General features: G+C 38.8%; 2 protein-coding genes and 1 long non-coding RNA gene across 7 annotated transcripts; 1 reads left to right on the top strand and 2 right to left on the bottom strand.

Moving 5' to 3' along the window:
• Positions 1 to 654: 654 nt before the first annotated feature.
• Positions 655 to 6356, bottom strand: LOC129099465 (protein-serine O-palmitoleoyltransferase porcupine-like). Of its 4 annotated transcripts, XM_054608718.1 has the most exons (14): positions 6221 to 6356; positions 5927 to 6119; positions 5747 to 5790; positions 5372 to 5553; positions 5121 to 5251; positions 4997 to 5017; positions 3855 to 3869; positions 3630 to 3755; positions 3441 to 3541; positions 3216 to 3292; positions 3038 to 3101; positions 2742 to 2827; positions 1259 to 1369; positions 655 to 942 (listed from the first exon to the last, which is right to left on the bottom strand). In XM_054608718.1, exons 1-14 carry the CDS (start codon positions 6354 to 6356, stop codon positions 841 to 843), a joined length of 1389 nt encoding a protein of 462 aa, XP_054464693.1. In that variant the 3' UTR covers positions 655 to 840. The 4 variants fall into 4 exon arrangements, with proteins under 4 accessions (XP_054464693.1, XP_054464691.1, XP_054464692.1 ...); XM_054608716.1 differs by lacking the exon at positions 3855 to 3869; XM_054608717.1 differs by lacking the exons at positions 3855 to 3869; positions 4997 to 5017.
• Positions 1270 to 3814, top strand: LOC129099467 (uncharacterized). Its single transcript, XR_008531643.1, has 3 exons — positions 1270 to 1306; positions 3443 to 3564; positions 3660 to 3814. It is a non-coding gene; the product is annotated as an uncharacterized LOC129099467 (long non-coding RNA).
• A 2663-nt stretch (positions 6357 to 9019) lies between the features above and the next one.
• On the bottom strand, positions 9020 to 12539 carry LOC129099466 (histone-lysine N-methyltransferase PRDM9-like). Of its 2 annotated transcripts, XM_054608721.1 has the most exons (4): positions 12496 to 12539; positions 12283 to 12370; positions 11129 to 11267; positions 9020 to 10992 (listed from the first exon to the last, which is right to left on the bottom strand). In XM_054608721.1, exons 2-4 carry the CDS (start codon positions 12357 to 12359, stop codon positions 10045 to 10047), a joined length of 1164 nt encoding a protein of 387 aa, XP_054464696.1. In that variant the 5' UTR covers positions 12360 to 12370; positions 12496 to 12539; the 3' UTR covers positions 9020 to 10044. The 2 variants fall into 2 exon arrangements, with proteins under 2 accessions (XP_054464696.1, XP_054464695.1); XM_054608720.1 differs by having other exon boundaries at positions 12283 to 12501.
• Positions 12540 to 15629: the final 3090 nt, after the last annotated feature.

Here is a 15629-nt window from a genome sequence, read left to right as displayed (position 1 = left end):
TATTGTTCATTGCAATGAACGTGGGAACTGTAGTTTATTTTGAGCCATTCCATGTATACTGTCCTGCTGCTCCATATGGTACGGTAGAGCATGTGTATTAACCTGCTGCTGAAAATAGTTTCTAAAAAATGAACTATTTACTCTTGTTTGAAGGACGTGTGCTAAAAACTACTGTGCCCAGGTATTTTAGAAAATCATTTTTTGAATTTTAATATAGAATGGGTTCAGGGCCGAGAGCCACAGAGACAGGCTGCAAAAGTCAGAGAGTATTGAGAGATGGGCTTATGTTTTGTTTTCCTTTTCATGGGATTTGTTGAAAATAAGAAAACCGTCAAAAACCACCAGCCTCATCTTTTAAACCTATAAATACGATTGTAAAACACTTGAGTTGAGGGGGGGGAAACCACTTCTGGAGGACATCTGCCGCAGTCGACACTGAAACCTAGATAACGGGCTCTATCATGTGTCCACAGAAAAGGAGCAGCCCATCTCCACCATGCTGATAAGTATTGATTGTGACTCAAAGTGAGACGTCCCTAACTGCTGTCACAACATGGGGGCCCGACAACTGCGGATCGGATAAAAAGGTTGCTATATACCGAGAAAAAGGAAGAGGAGTGGGATCATTTCATGGGTATCAAAGATAGTCCGCAGCAGGTTAGATTAATAGATTACCCAGCCAACATGCGGAGCAACGGTGTGGGCTGCGTGTTGGTTTTATTGTCGTATACAAGGTTGATTCTGTTCTCTTCGGTCTGATGCAGAATAAAGTCACAGTGCAGAGGTGGAGAACCAACCTAACATCTCTCATTATTGCTTCATTTTCTCCGTCTCTTGTTATTAGAGAACGAGGCGGTACAATATCCAGCATCCAAATGTGAGCCAGTGGCTTGTCCAGCTCAGCTCTGACCACTTCTGAATGGTATGATGGGTTACATCATCCTGTGGGGGGCAGTACAAACTATGTAAGCGCTCAATGGGATAATGCAAAAAAACATTTACATTTGTACACTTTTTATAAAGAAAATGGGATTCAAAATGTATTCCTTCTTACTTTCTAATTATAATCTAAAAAAATCGTATACACATAAATTACTATGTGACAGTTCCCTTTCCTCCTTTGAACTATAAATACTGCAGTTATGGTTACATTCCTATATCGCAGTTCAGATGTTCTCATGTCATATAGTGTACATTTTATACAGGGTGTGTATAAATATAGTCGAAATACATTCCTCTAAACAGGTTGTGACCTTACCTCTTCCTCCTCCATGTAGTCCACACTGGAGTTGAACACGGAGCCAAGGTACGTCAGGTGGAGTATCGCCAAAGCACTGAATGCTATGTTAATCACATACACCCATAGTCCCTGTAGAGGGAGAAACAATGCATCATGTAGGAACAAAGGGCTAAAAATCAATATTTCAGACACTTTTATCTTTTTCATTTTCATATGTGTGGGTTTTTTTCCCCCTAAAGGCCAGGATAACATTTTCTCCATCGGCTTCTTGAAGCAGATTAGCTTAAAAGTTTGACTGTTAAATTCTTGAAAAATAATAACGACTTTTACCACCCGTTAACTTTGATTGTTGCTCATGAATATTTAATGTTATGGAGGAATAATTTAAACCACATTTTCAGGGGCTTTAATGTATCATAGCCAGGAACGATGTGAACGATCAGCACTATGTTGCAGTCCATGCAGGCTGCTTTTCATCGGCATAAATCATTACTCCCCCTCCCCTCTGCTCTTGATGTGTGCAAATAATATAATATAAGGGATTTTAGCTGGGCATCTTGCCAGTCAAGTCCTAAAATGTATCAACCAACAGTACAACTTTTTAATGATTGGACTTTTTCTTATTTTTCTAATACGATTTGCCTGCTGAGAAAGTTTAATATTATTCCTAATACAGGGAAAATCAAAGGGAAAGTATGATAAGGGGCTTAATTTAATATTTTGAAGTAAAAATAGACCACTTTTTCTGACTGCTAACTAGGCCAGAGGATCTACTAGGTAGGCCCCCTTTGAGCACCTCCTGCTCTGAAAGGAAGTGCCAGCAATGCAAGTACAATGGCCATTTGCAAAGATAAAATAGTTGGAGGAAAACCAGGGGTATGTCCAAAAGATCTAGAAAACACCACAAGCCTGTGTTTGGAATGGGAAATAGAAATCTCTATTTGTGCTGAATGAAGAATTAAAGCAGTGAAAACCTACAATTAACTAGCCTTTAACTTAACTAAATTAAAAAATAATAAACATACACCAAATGAGTGACAAATATGCGACTGTAAAAAAAACTTGCTGAATCATTTCCATGGTAACCAAACAAAGGAACACCTGCACTTTGTCAATTGTACTACGTAGTGTGTATTGTGAGCTGCGATTTAAAAAAAAATCTTGGTCAACTGAAATAAAAATGTGGTCGCAATTGACTATAGCTGAGCTTTTTTAAAAAGACGGGTTTGTGGATGTGCCATGTCACGCTAGTGATGATTCTCTCTGGCCAATCAGTGGTCAGCAGTCTTTTAACTCCACCCTCTAGTATCAGCTCAGCTCACTTAGAACATCAACTGAGGTGGTACCACGAATGGAGTGGTTGATCCACACTTTTTGCTAATGGAAAGGCAAAAATAACTATTCTAATGTGTTACATACTGAACTGAATTGGACTGCTTGGTGGAAACGCAGCTCTAAATGACCCCATTTCTTTGAAAAGGAGGAGAAAGGAGCATTTTACCTTTTTGTTACGATGAGTGCAATTTGGCTGACATTTCTTCGACAGTATACAGGCATTAAAAATGGTTGCAAGCCTCTTCCGCAACACTGAAACATAAAAAAAAAAAAAAAAAAAAGACCAAAGCATTAAAACAAAGCCAGAGGAAAAGAGTTACTTTTTGGCCATAAGAGGTAAATTAAAAGCACTGCAGTGAACAGAAACAGCGGGTGCAATTAACCATTACTGCAAAGCTAAGCACCTTCTCTAAATGGAAAGGTTCTAATGTGGAAAAGAGACAACATTAGGCAGACTCTCACCATGCTCAATGTACGTGATGAACCCCAGAGATATCAGTACTGCACCCAGATGAAAACTCAAACCCTGTCAGACACAAGAAACACAATCTAACAATCCACTAGTAGAAACAGACACACAGCAGTAGCCTGCAGAGTATTATGTATAACTGCTTATGTAAGATGTCCACATAGTACTCACATGCAGAAGGGCGCTGGCTGTGTACGTCACCATGATGGCGGAGAACGTCCCAAATTTGAGAGCACTCTTAAAAACATCTGTGAGACGAGAGCATCTTGCTTGAGAGTGTCTGTTTAAATGAGCCATTACCATGCCGTTCATAATGAAAAACTAAAAGCAGTAAAAAATAAATTAAAAAAACACAGCTGCTGCCATCAAGCAATCACTGATAACATTATAACTCACAGGTGTGCAGAAAGCGAGACATGGGCAGATTCCACGATGTCACCACCTCCACCATCGACCGGGGTAATTCTATACTCAGTGGCTTGGATACAGTCATATCCCTACAAAACAAAAAGATAAAAGGGTAAGTTTTGAAATATGAATAAAGACAAACACACTTTATGTTATATTTGCACATGCATTTCTGACCATTTGAGGTTTTCCTTCTCCTCCGTGAAGCCTGCTCCAGCCAGAGTGGTGGTGGTCTCACTCAAATAACCAACAAAATAATTGCTAAAGTGGAAAGACATTGTGTTCTCATACGCCAGCAACCACCTAATGCAAAGACATTAAAAGAGGAAGAATCAGATGGATATTACATGAAAGTAACAGATTAGAACCTAATAAATCATGACACAGCACGAAAATACATACTTTGCCGTTGTACCTCTGAGAAGCAACATAATAAAGAAAGAAGGTGTAGCAGTTAATGTTAGAGAGTAAATTAATATGTTATATTGATTTTCCATGTGATGATCCATGCCTCCCAGTGTTTTCATTAAGATAGTGAAACAGTTAAACAAGTAAATGAAATGGTGAGACTGTTGTCCTGGTGCATATGAGCATGCTCAGAGAGGAGGTAATGATGTAGATACATGCGTGCAGGTAAAAGTGTTGCACAATTGGTAAACAGAAAGAAAGCATGCATTAAAGGGATCGATCAGATGTTTTGAATTGTGGTTGTATGATGTACTTATTAATAGTCAGTGTATTACACACAGTAGATGACAATTGACACGCCGCCCAAGCTTAGAGAAGCAGACAGGAGTTGGTGCATGGAAGCAAAGTAATGTATTGAGAACAGGGGGCTGCAGCAAAACATATTTTAGCCTCCTGAAATAAAGGGCCACCAAAAGAATCTGTTCCAAGTGTGTGGTATATTTAGAAAATGTTTGGGACCTGAAGCCATTATCTAGGACCTAGCTAAGGCAGCCAGACTCTGTTGAAACCCCCCCCCACTAATTTTACCACAAAGAACACGGTAGATGCTGGTCTATCACTGCCTCGATCGCTTACTTTGTTTGTGTGGTTGTGTAACTTTGGTTATTTCGAATTCACCAAAGCCACACACAGTAATCAATTCAAGGCAGCGGTAGACCAGAAAAGAGACCCTGGTGTTCTGTGAGGTAAAATTACATTTTTTTCCAATGGAGTCTTGTGGTTTTGGCGAAAGCATAGATGGATACAATTGTTCCAGCTCACTGTTGGAAACGGCTGTCTTGTGGCAAGATAAAGTGGTGAAATAATTCTAAATATAGCGTACACTTAAAACTAATATTGACTTTTAGGTGGCTACAATAGGTTTGAGTGCTGCTGCCCCCATCCACAGCAGTACATTACTTTGCTTCTGTGATAACTCTTTGCTTCTGTGATAGCTTCTGTGTATTGACAATCGTCAATACACAGACTATAGATAAGAACCTCATTCAACTCCACTTAAAACAATTCTAACTATCTCTTTAAAGAATACAAAATATGGGAAGGGCATGCCTGCAATGTTGAGGTGAATTCATTACCTGATCTTCCTCCTCTTTTTGCTGTAAACAAAGCAGGTCATTGAAGAAAATAATTCATCCATAAGCAATCCAAGCCAGAGAATAAACAGTGATTTGGATTTGTTTATCTCTACGTTCCACTCACCCTCGTAGTAGCTTGTCTCCATAGATGGGTATGAAATAAGGGAAGAGGTAGGGTGCCACACAGTTGGAGATGACAAGGCAGACCTGGCTCTTCACCCAGCTAACAGACACTTTAGACAGCCACGAAAAGCTCTGAGGAGAATAATGCACCACAGATTTGAACAGTTAGCGGCTCGTCTCAGCATTAAACCTTTTTAAATAATCCTCACCCCCACCTTCTTCCATTCTTAAGAGATACAATGTCACACTCACCAGCTTACGTCCTTCTAAAGCTTCTTTGTAGCTGTTGAAGCTGATCCATGGACCAAAGATGACAGTGCCCACAAAGTAAATATATCCCATGAACTCGATGGGTGACGGCACGCTGGTCACGACACCTCTGTCCAGATCGAAGGCCAGAGAGATGGCTTTCATAGCAACCACCATCTGTGAACCTGGACACCAGCAAGAGCACTTAAAATAGCTTTACTAGATTCCAACATAAGACCATTTTTAATGCTGGATATGAAGATAAAACTAAAACAATCACATGTATTGCTTTTGTCATCAGAAGCTTTTATCATGGGAACATCAGAAATGAGAAATGTGTCAAATGTTGCCGCCTACAGAAAAACATTCCCGGCTTACCTCTCATCTTGTGCCAGTTGGTGGTGTCCATCATGTGCAGCTCTCTGATAAAATGAGATAAGAATAGCTTCAGTTTTGATGTAGTTTTAGCCTCAAATTAAACACGGACTCTGCACAGTGTTCACTTCAAACACAGGACTTGCCGCTGAGCTGTCAGGTATCAAAGGAGGACTCTCTTACCCCAGCAGCAGGTAGATGAGCACAGTGATGGAGAGGAAGGTGCCTCGGATGGTGGAGTGGCGGCACAGGAAGAGGAAGAGGTAGCAGAGAAGGCTGAGAAGGACCACCCAGATCATATGAAGCTCAAAGAACAGGTAGAGCGTGTAGAAACCTCCTGCTACTGTGCCCAGGTGTTTCACGAAAGAAGGGAGGCCTGGCGGAGCGACATAAAGAAATAGAGTGATTATGATTATCTATGTTATACTGTACAAAGGGTGAGTAGTGAGTGAACACTGATTGGAACCAGACTCTCACCCAGCATCCAGAGAAGCCGACACAGCAGGCAGATAACCAGCAGCTGCCATACCTGCTCCAGGCCCTGCTGAGCTGTAGGTAGCAGGCAGCCATGAGCAAGCTCTTGGAAAAACTTCTGTCGGCTGAATGCTCCCATCACTAGACTTAAAAAGCAGAGTGGAAGCCATTTTTACAGCATCAACAAAAAAAAAAAAAAAAAAAATGCTTCTGTATTACCAGTGGCTACAACATACTTTATTTATACTGCACTTAAGCACACATATGCAATTTGCAGGCAGACTGCCCACTGAACCATTCACTCCCTGCCAAAAGACACACGCCACCTCAAAACTTCAAATCCCAGCATGCACGTCACCTCAATACAAATCTGTGCAAATCCATGCATTAGATGTCAAAGTTTTGACGATGACAGTAAAATATATTTATGCTACTACTGGCATCTAATATATATTAATTCACATTTTAATCTTGTAACAAATGCAGCACACCGTAGCACAATAACATGCTGGATTATTTAGCTCTGTATTGGTGAATTGGAGACCAATACTACATGCTATTCTCTCCGCAATGCAGTCGACCAATGTGATGAGTTGACTCACAGCTGCATTAACAGCACAAAATGTCCACTTGCAGGGGAAGGTAAAAGCATCTTTTTGTAAATATCTGGATTAACAGTGATGCTACCGAGAGCGTCCCCCCCACGTCAGGAGACAGATATCTGGACCCCTCGGGCATGTCAGCATGTTTTTTCTTCCAGGGGTCAACTTACCCTTTCGGAGCAGCAGCTGGAGGTTTTTAACTCGGCTGCTTTCCCGTCCCCTTCACAGTGAGTTAAGCGTGTGCGTGTGTGTGTGTGCGTGTGTGTGTGTGTGTGTGTGTGTGTGTGTGGTGTGTGTGTGTGTGTAGGTTGGTGCTGCCGCTGTGTTTTAAACGCTCTCGGTCCAGATGATGCTTATCTGGATGACTCCCATTGTCACAGCATCAGCACCACTTGCCTGTCATCCAGGCAGCCAGTCGGAAACATATCAACCAATCGGCTGCTTTGGTCCGGGAACGTCAGCCAATCATTTCCCGTCGTTCGGTTTGAGTGACAGGCGACGCGGCCAATCAGAACCATCGCAGAGGAGACTGACCAATAGGATGTGTACAGCGTGCAGATTGACTGTGAACTCGCATCTGGCTTAAAGATGTGTAACGAAAGGTTCTGGAGGGATGAACTGTAGGTATGACTAATAAAATCATCACACACTTAACCTACCTTTTTCTGGTGGGAATATTATTTTGACAAAGAACAGAAACCAATTTATACTTGTGTCCAAGTGACATCAACAGTTACAGTACATCCAAGTGACATCAACAGTTACAGTACATCCACACTATGAAGGAACACATATGGAATTATGTGGTAAACAAACAAATGCTCAACAAACCAGAATATGTTTTATATTTTAGATTCTTCAAAGTAGTTGAATGAGAAGGTGTGTCCAAACTTTTGACTGGTACTGTATAACATATGTCTTGCTGGCAGAAAGTGTTGTCTGTAAGTTACCGCATTAAAAAAAACCATACAATTCTAGTCAAACACTGTACTTATGAACTGTAAATGTATGTAATGCAAGCAACTAGTCATCCTATTTTAAGGGGTAATAAGTTCTAACTAGTAGCTTTATGAATGGATAAAACTAAATACTAATACTATACAGATCAGTAATAACTGAGCCAAGAACAATGTTTGGCTCGCCAGGTTGTGAAGAGTCCCATTGGCTGTTGGTGCTCCGCCTAAATTTATAAAGGTTAACTGATCTTACTTTTTTAATCATTAATCAATTCTGCAGTTAGAAATGTTAACAAAGTCACTAACAAAGGGTCATGCGTTGAGCCAACAGTTCTGCAGTTACACATGTTTTAAAGGGACAAAGTAACTAATAAAATGTAAATGCTGCAATTTAAAATGTCATTAGTAAATTGTATTATGTTGCTGTTGTATTTTTGATTTGCAACAAACTAACGAGTCTGCAGTTGTAAATGGTATTTAGGTCCAAATGCTGCAGGGCTCAAAACTTAAATTTGGGTCATGAAAAAGAAACACAGTTCTTCACTTTACTCTACAATAGTCATTATGACATGTGCAAACTTAATTTAATTTAAATTAGTACGTAATAGTTTGTGGATGTGATGGATGGTTATATGTAGATTTTTGTTTTACTTCTAACCCATGCTGTAGAATTTAAAGTAAAAGTTTCCTATGGTAAAAACACCGTAAAATACTGTATAGTGACAAAGAGGCCCAACGAATGAAGGCATGAAGGCACCTTATTGTTATTGTACTGTGGGATTGTTTCTGCAATGGGATTGTATCGCAGCTCACAGAGCCAGCTGGCTGTTTAAATGCACTATGACACACGGAAAAAAAGAGGTTGGTCCAAGACAAGCAGGCAGACAGTTTTGGGTCAATTTAACAATCTCTCTAGTGCCACCACCAGGACAAAGCTGAAGACACTTTAGAGCACAGAATCACACTTTGGAGTTTTGTTTAGTTTTAATGGAGAGTTTTAATGTCAGTGTTACAAGGCACAACAGCTATGACAGTGGTATTGGGATTAGGCAAAGAAAACATTTCCATTGTTATAAAATCTTCATCCATTGACTGTAGTGACAAAATGAACAGCAAAGGGATATGTTATGTTAATGTTTGTTAACGGTTTTAAAAAACATGTAGCTTCAGGTACAGTTAGTGCGTTGCATCCATAGTAATGTGATTATTATGAAATATGTTAAACTTGTTTCTCTTAAAAACAGTGTCTCTCTCACTTACAGTTTAGCAGTTTTTAGTTAGGTGCTTTCTGCCACTTCTAGATTTAAGTACACACGAGCCAACTAAAAAGATGTTTTACTTGCGTATCCCAAATACTGGATTTGCTGCATAGTGGGGGATAATGTAACTTTATGTGCCAACACACGATTATAAACAACAAGCACGTTCTGTGCAGTTCCCGGTGCCTGAGGTAGATGGGGAAACTGAATTATTTAAGAATTCTTGTCAGATACAATGCTAGATAATGATATTCATTATATCATTAATAAAGGTGTTCATTTGCAGACATACTTAACTGTTTTTTTACACTCAAATGCAAAGCACATAATATAGCCTGCAGTCCAAATGCCAACTGCTAAACAGTTTTACAATCCAGTTAAGTTACAGATTATTTTGTATGGAACAGTGTTATTTACCAAACAGCGTAAAAATAAATTTCTCGTCAGTGATAAAAAAAAAAATGACAGCAGCATTATGAGTTTAGACATTAAAATACATCAACGTGCTCAACCAGATTAGGCCTAGCTGTCAAAGAAAATAGTGTGCAGTAATACCTTTACAATATACATATAACATAGGAAAACTAAACAAACGTGACCACCTCATGTCATACAGACAGAGTAGTGTGGCTTACTGGCAGTAAAATTAGCCCAAATAAGCTCACGTTTTAACTGCAATATCTAGCAAACGCTCATGTGTTTGACAGAATGTGATTCAAAGCACTAGTCTTGGTAAAAGTAGTAAGAAAATGTAAAACATTACACCCGAGGCAAATGGGCTAGTTTGACAGCCGAGGTTATATTGTAGTGAAACAAAGTAAATGATTAATTCACCGTTTGTTTTTAAAAGTGATTTCCACCCACTTATTAGATCAGATCACAATCTCCAGGCCGTAAGCATCATCTCATCTCTCATCTGGAGAAATCAGAGGCAGCTCGCATTGTTCCTCCTTCACAATATTCTTGTTCCTCCTTCACAATATTCTTGTTCCTCCTTCACAATATTCTTGTTAACACTTTGGTTTGCTTAAAATATATTCATAATTTCTTTTCACCTGAAGAAATGCTGAGGTGAGGTACCGTGGTGAAAACAGCTTCAGTGAGGGTGGGAGATCTTGATGTTTAGGGATAAGGGGCTGAACATAGGGTGCAGAATAGTTGGGATGGGATAGCTTAGACCGAGACGAGGTCTGAGGCTCCCTTGAGACCTTGGATACTGGTGGTGGTGGACCTGATGCAGAGGGAGGTTTTAGAAACACTGGTACATGGATTTCTGTGGAGATTCTTGCACGTGAGGCTGGGGTCTTACGGGTCTTGGTCTTACGGGTCTTGGATAAAGGTCCAGGCAAAACAGTCATGTCGCTCCGGGCATCGTATTCCAGGTCATCATTCTGTCTTGGCTCAGGCTTCACCAGCAGATGGTTTTCCGGCTCAATGGTGGTGGAATCCTCTTCATACTCGGTTATAGAATCTGCCAATGGCAGGAATAAAATATGATTGTGGCGTTGACAGAACAGTACGCCACACATCGGACACTTCCTGCCATCCTTGACATGCAGCAGCTTATGGCGCCTGAGGTTATGACTTGTATTGAAAGACCGATCGCACACGTTGCACGGAAAGGAAGGCTCGGGGACGCACTGGTGCTCAGTGACATTTTCCTGACTTGTGTAATAATTTCCACATTTTTCACAGATAACGGACCTTTCTTCATTATGCCGTTTTTTGTGTTCCATGAGCTGTGGTACGTTGGTAAAGCTCTGATCGCACTGCTCACACTGATATCCGTTTGCTGGTACATATATACGTTTTAGCTGTACAACCAGATTTCTTTTGTCAAGTTTTGGGATGCCCACTGGAGCTTTAACTGATGGTGATGCCTTGTATGGACTGGATGTTGCTTGTGATTTGACCGGTGTAGTTTCAGTCTTAGGCTCTGTAGTCAATGTTTCTTCATCCTAAGAAACACACACAGGAGAGAACCAGCCTCAAGTTAACTTCTTATGCAATCTAAACACAATAACAATACGAAATTAAATATACTGGAAAAGCACAACATACATGAATGCAGAAATAGAAAGTATTGGCTGCTACCTGTGGCACTGATGGAGTTGATGGTGTCTGTATTTCCTCCATCAAAAGGTCCACAGGAGAATCAACTCTGGGCGGAGTTGTTTTTTCTTCCATTTCCACATTGGTTGTACAGCGTCGCCTTTTTCTACGACCGTAATACCTTCAAACAAAAATGTGAAAACTATTTGATCCGAATTAACAATAAATGTATAACTAATTTACAGTGGCACAAACGTAATGTTAAGAATGTTATACAACAATGTTTACTGGTTTAATATGTCAGTGAGCCTCACATTGAAGTGTAGTGGTCAGGCATTTATACAGAAAGGACTCAGATTCATAGTATTTACATTTCATGACATGTTATTTATATCTACAGGCATAAGCAAGACATCAAAAAGGCCATGGTCAAGCCCTACACCCCCGCCCGACCACTTCGCTCTGCTGCCGATCCACCCGGTCACAGCTTTTTTCTGTCCTGGCCCCTCAGTGGTGGAATGAACTCCCCACTGACGTCAGGACAGCAGAGTCGCTGCCCATCTTTCGGCGCAGGCTGAAAACTCACCTCTTCAAGAAGTACTACCCTGAGCCTTCCACTTAGCACTTATTGTATTCGTATTAGTTTGTTGCACTTATTGTATTCGTATTAGTTTGTTGCACTTATTGTATTCGTATTAGTTTGTTGCACTTATTGTATTCGTATTAGTTTGTTTCACTTATTGTATTCGTATTAGTTTGTTGCACTTATTGTATTCGTATTAGTTTGTTTCTGCACTGTACTTTTGCTCTGCTTTATGCTCTTAGATGCTTGTTTAAGAAAGGAGATGCACTTATGACTTCTGGTGACTAGTAGTTCTCTTGAATACCTATGTTGAATACACTTCCTGTAAGTCGCTTTGGATAAAAAGCATCTGCTAAATGACTGTAATGTAATCAAATACCATGGAAATAGGAAAGCAAACAGCTACTGTCATTATCAATTGATTATACCAAACTTTTCTCGACGTGTTGTGAAATATTGTTATTAATATCAGTTCTACATGAAAAACATTAAATGTTGGGTCTTTAAGCCAGAAGACAAGAATCAACACTTAATAACACATTATGAGACTTTGTTGTTGTTGTTGTTGTTGTTGTTGCAGACTCCATACAATGATAATATTTACATTTCTTACCTTTTCAGTTTTTTCTTGGGGCTCTGTTTAGTGCATGTAAACACTGAAGGCACAAAGTCTGGACTGTGGTGGTCCATGGACGCTTCCTCTATAACACATAAAAACAAACAGGTTTTCAGTCAACTTCCACATCTACACCTCCTACATCAACCTAAAGCAACAAGTCAGAGAGTTGCTCAAACATGTATTAAAATGAAAGCACGTCTATCTCACGTTAGTTGAAATGGGTCCTGTTGTTTAGCTTCGGTGCAGGAAGTTATCCGCAGCAGCCAAGTTCCACTTCCGGTGCCAAGAGGCGTGCTTTACAGCCCCGTTTGTTTGAATCAACATAGAGTCTGTCTATTGTCATTAACTTTCCAGATAGAAACGCAGGCCCTGGCAGATTGTTGGTATTCATTCAAGCACAATATCAGTGCAGAAGAGAGTTGTTTTGTTGTGTCTGTGTTTCTCTTCTGGCAGTGTGACAGACACCTCATGGTGCTCTGAGGACCCCTGCTGGCCGGTGGTAGAAGAAGCACTCACATAATAATAATAATAATTAAGCCTTTATTAGTCCCAGGAAATTAAACATATAAACCCAGGAAAAAACATATAAATACTCTGTTACAAATGAAAGTCAATGAACTTTTATTTGAGCAAAAAGTTAAATAAAAATAAAAATATACAGTACCAGTCAAAAGTTTGGACACACCTTCTCATTCAATGGTTTTTCTTTATTTTTATTTTTATTTTTTTCTACATTGTAGATTAATATTGAAGACATCCAAACTATGAAGGAACACATATGGAATTATGTGGTAAACAAACAAATGCTCAACAAACCAGAATATGTTTTATATTTTAGATTCTTCAAAGTAGTTGAATGACTAACTTTTGACTGGGACTGTATATTTTAAATACCAAAAGGATAAATACTCATTATGCAGAGTGGCCCAATTTATAATATTGTATATATTATCATTGGATTATAATTATTGATACTGGTTCATCACTTTAATGTTGCAGCTGGTAAAAGTTGAGACACACCTTCTCATTCAATGGTTTTTCTTTATTTTTATTTTTATTTTTTTCTACATTGTAGATTAATATTGAAGACATCCAAACTATGAAGGAACACATATGGAATTATGTGGTAAACAAACAAATGCTCAACAAACCAGAATATGTTTTATATTTTAGATTCTTCAAAGTAGTTGAATGAGAATGTGTGTCCAAACTTTTGACTGGTACTGTATATTTTAAATACCAAAAGGATAAATACTCATTATGCAGAGTGGCCCAATTTATAATATTGTATATATTATCATTGGATTATAATTATTGATGCTCTTATGTGTTCCTCACTTTAATGTTGCAGCTGGTAAAAGTTGAGCTCATTTGAAATACTTTGCATAGCCTACTGCTAGGAAGCTTGTGGATGCATGGGAATCAATAATAAGCCTAATTATCTTTGGCAATTTATTTGTTGATTATTTTTTGTGTCATTAATCTGAAGTAACTAGTGACTAAAGCTATGAACTAATTGCAGTGAAGTAAATATAAAATATTTTTCTCTGAAATGTAGTGGTGCAGTAGAAGAAAGTGGCACAAAATAGAATTATTAAAGTTAATTAGCCTACACGTACCTGTAAAGTTGTGTGGTGTATTTAGTTACTTTCCTCCACTCCCTGATTGGCGATGCTACACTGAATTCTGCCATACATTAGATTATTTGACCTGTAAAGGTTGAATAACATTTCATCAAGGAAAATAAATTACTCCACAGGCACAGCGATAGTCTCAAATTTTGATTTTGAATGTACCCATCAGAAAGATGTCAGTTTTTACACATCTGAATGTGTGACCCTTTTTGCATCTAGTCCATTTTTCCTTTAAAGTTATGAAAATCTTTTGACACAATTTGTCTTTCTAGGCTCACAATATTTGGTTGATAGTAATCAAAATGTGTGACCCTATACACATACTAAAATGACAGTACTTTTGATAGCATTTTCCAACAATACACAATGTGTTAAACATGTGAAGGAGCACTATAGCTTGTCACATAAAAATGGGTCACAGAATTGGTTCAACGCCTGTAGCCTGTAGCGTATTTTTATACTTACAGAACATTACGTTTTACATGTTGCAGCAAATCTATTTTTATATAGTCAAAATAACAATGTCTTTAAGTGGTGATGGAAATCCATTTGAGTTGCATTTTAGTTACTGCATTACCTACACACATTGTACTAAACAAATAAGCATGTTTTTATGTGACAATTTGTTGACTAAAATAGTTTTGTGGGACATCAGAACACTCAGCCTACCTTAAACTATAATTTCCATTCTCTCTGAGGCATTTTAATACATTATTTTCAGTTAAAATGGAAAAGTACAGTGTGTGCCTGTGTTTGTTCTGACATTAGCACCGGATCAGTGTGTTTCATTTGTCAGCACTCACAAGAAATGATGTGTCCTTGGTCTGGTACAAAAATAATTTCTAATAATCAGTGAAGCAAATTAAGTGCATTTTTACAACTGTAGTCTTGGGGGCACTTAAGAACATTTCAACATTCAAATATATCCTCTACAGCGCCACACCTAAAAAATATATTCCTAGTGCTCAAACAGCTGAAATGGCCTCCATCTTGTGACCATTAAAAAACAAAAAAAAGGGTTTGCAGCATTTAGAAGAGAGGCTCAATCTGTGAGAGATACATTGCTCTCCACTCATATTTCCTCTGCTCCTAGGGGCATTTGTTTAGCCCATTATGCCTTAGCTGGTGCTTCATCTTAGTCCAAATGTATCCTAATTGTCACTCAGAAACAGAAATAAAACAATTTGTCCTTAAGTTTTTATTTGGCTTAAAACACTGTTATACATTTGCAATTTATTTATTAAGTAAAACCTTTTTCAGAAACATCAAGGATGCTCCTTCTTAGTTATTGTTGGTTCACATTAGCTTCTGGTACCAGCACACTTTGAGCATTCTCTTTCTTCCCCTTCAACTTTACAACGTGGTAAACAGAATCGTAAATAGTTACCAATCAATTAGGAAGGAATAAACCAGAAATAAATTAGCCAACATTTAACAGTTGCTCCCTGAATTATTCAGAATGCAGAATCAAAGTAATGCAGTGAGAACTTATGGAGCGGTAATCATGAAATAGTGATTGATCTAAGTAAGACTCAGTATAAATCACTACCTTGATTGATGGCACAACAAACGGCTACTGACTAAGTTAATGAGGAATCATGCTTTGAAAAACTGGTCATTATGAATATATATCAAGCCAGTTATTGACCGAGGTTCTTTAATGATGAAGAGGTCCATTTCCAAGTAATAATATCTACTAGTCCTTAA

Source organism: Anoplopoma fimbria, chromosome 12 (assembly GCF_027596085.1).
Source record: "Anoplopoma fimbria isolate UVic2021 breed Golden Eagle Sablefish chromosome 12, Afim_UVic_2022, whole genome shotgun sequence".
NCBI lineage: Eukaryota > Metazoa > Chordata > Actinopteri > Perciformes > Anoplopomatidae > Anoplopoma > Anoplopoma fimbria.
This window is presented reverse-complemented; position numbering and strand designations above follow the sequence as displayed.

Excerpts from the sequence above, each read along its gene's own strand:
- LOC129099465 (XM_054608718.1), bottom strand. The coding sequence starts at position 6,356 with ATGGGAGCATTCAGCCGACAGAAGTTTTTCCAAGAGCTTGCTCATGGC. Across the intron at positions 5,554-5,746 it reads CAACTGGCACAAGATGAGAG|GTTCACAGATGGTGGTTGCT; the intron begins GTAAGCCGGGAA and ends GCTGGTGTCCAG. Across the intron at positions 3,542-3,629 it reads GAGAAGGAAAACCTCAAATG|GGATATGACTGTATCCAAGC; the intron begins GTCAGAAATGCA and ends TTTGTTTTGTAG.
- LOC129099466 (XM_054608721.1), bottom strand. The coding sequence starts at position 12,359 with ATGGACCACCACAGTCCAGACTTTGTGCCTTCAGTGTTTACATGCACT. Across the intron at positions 11,268-12,282 it reads CCCAAGAAAAAACTGAAAAG|GTATTACGGTCGTAGAAAAA; the intron begins GTAAGAAATGTA and ends TTTTGTTTGAAG. Across the intron at positions 10,993-11,128 it reads CAACTCCATCAGTGCCACAG|GATGAAGAAACATTGACTAC; the intron begins GTAGCAGCCAAT and ends TGTGTTTCTTAG.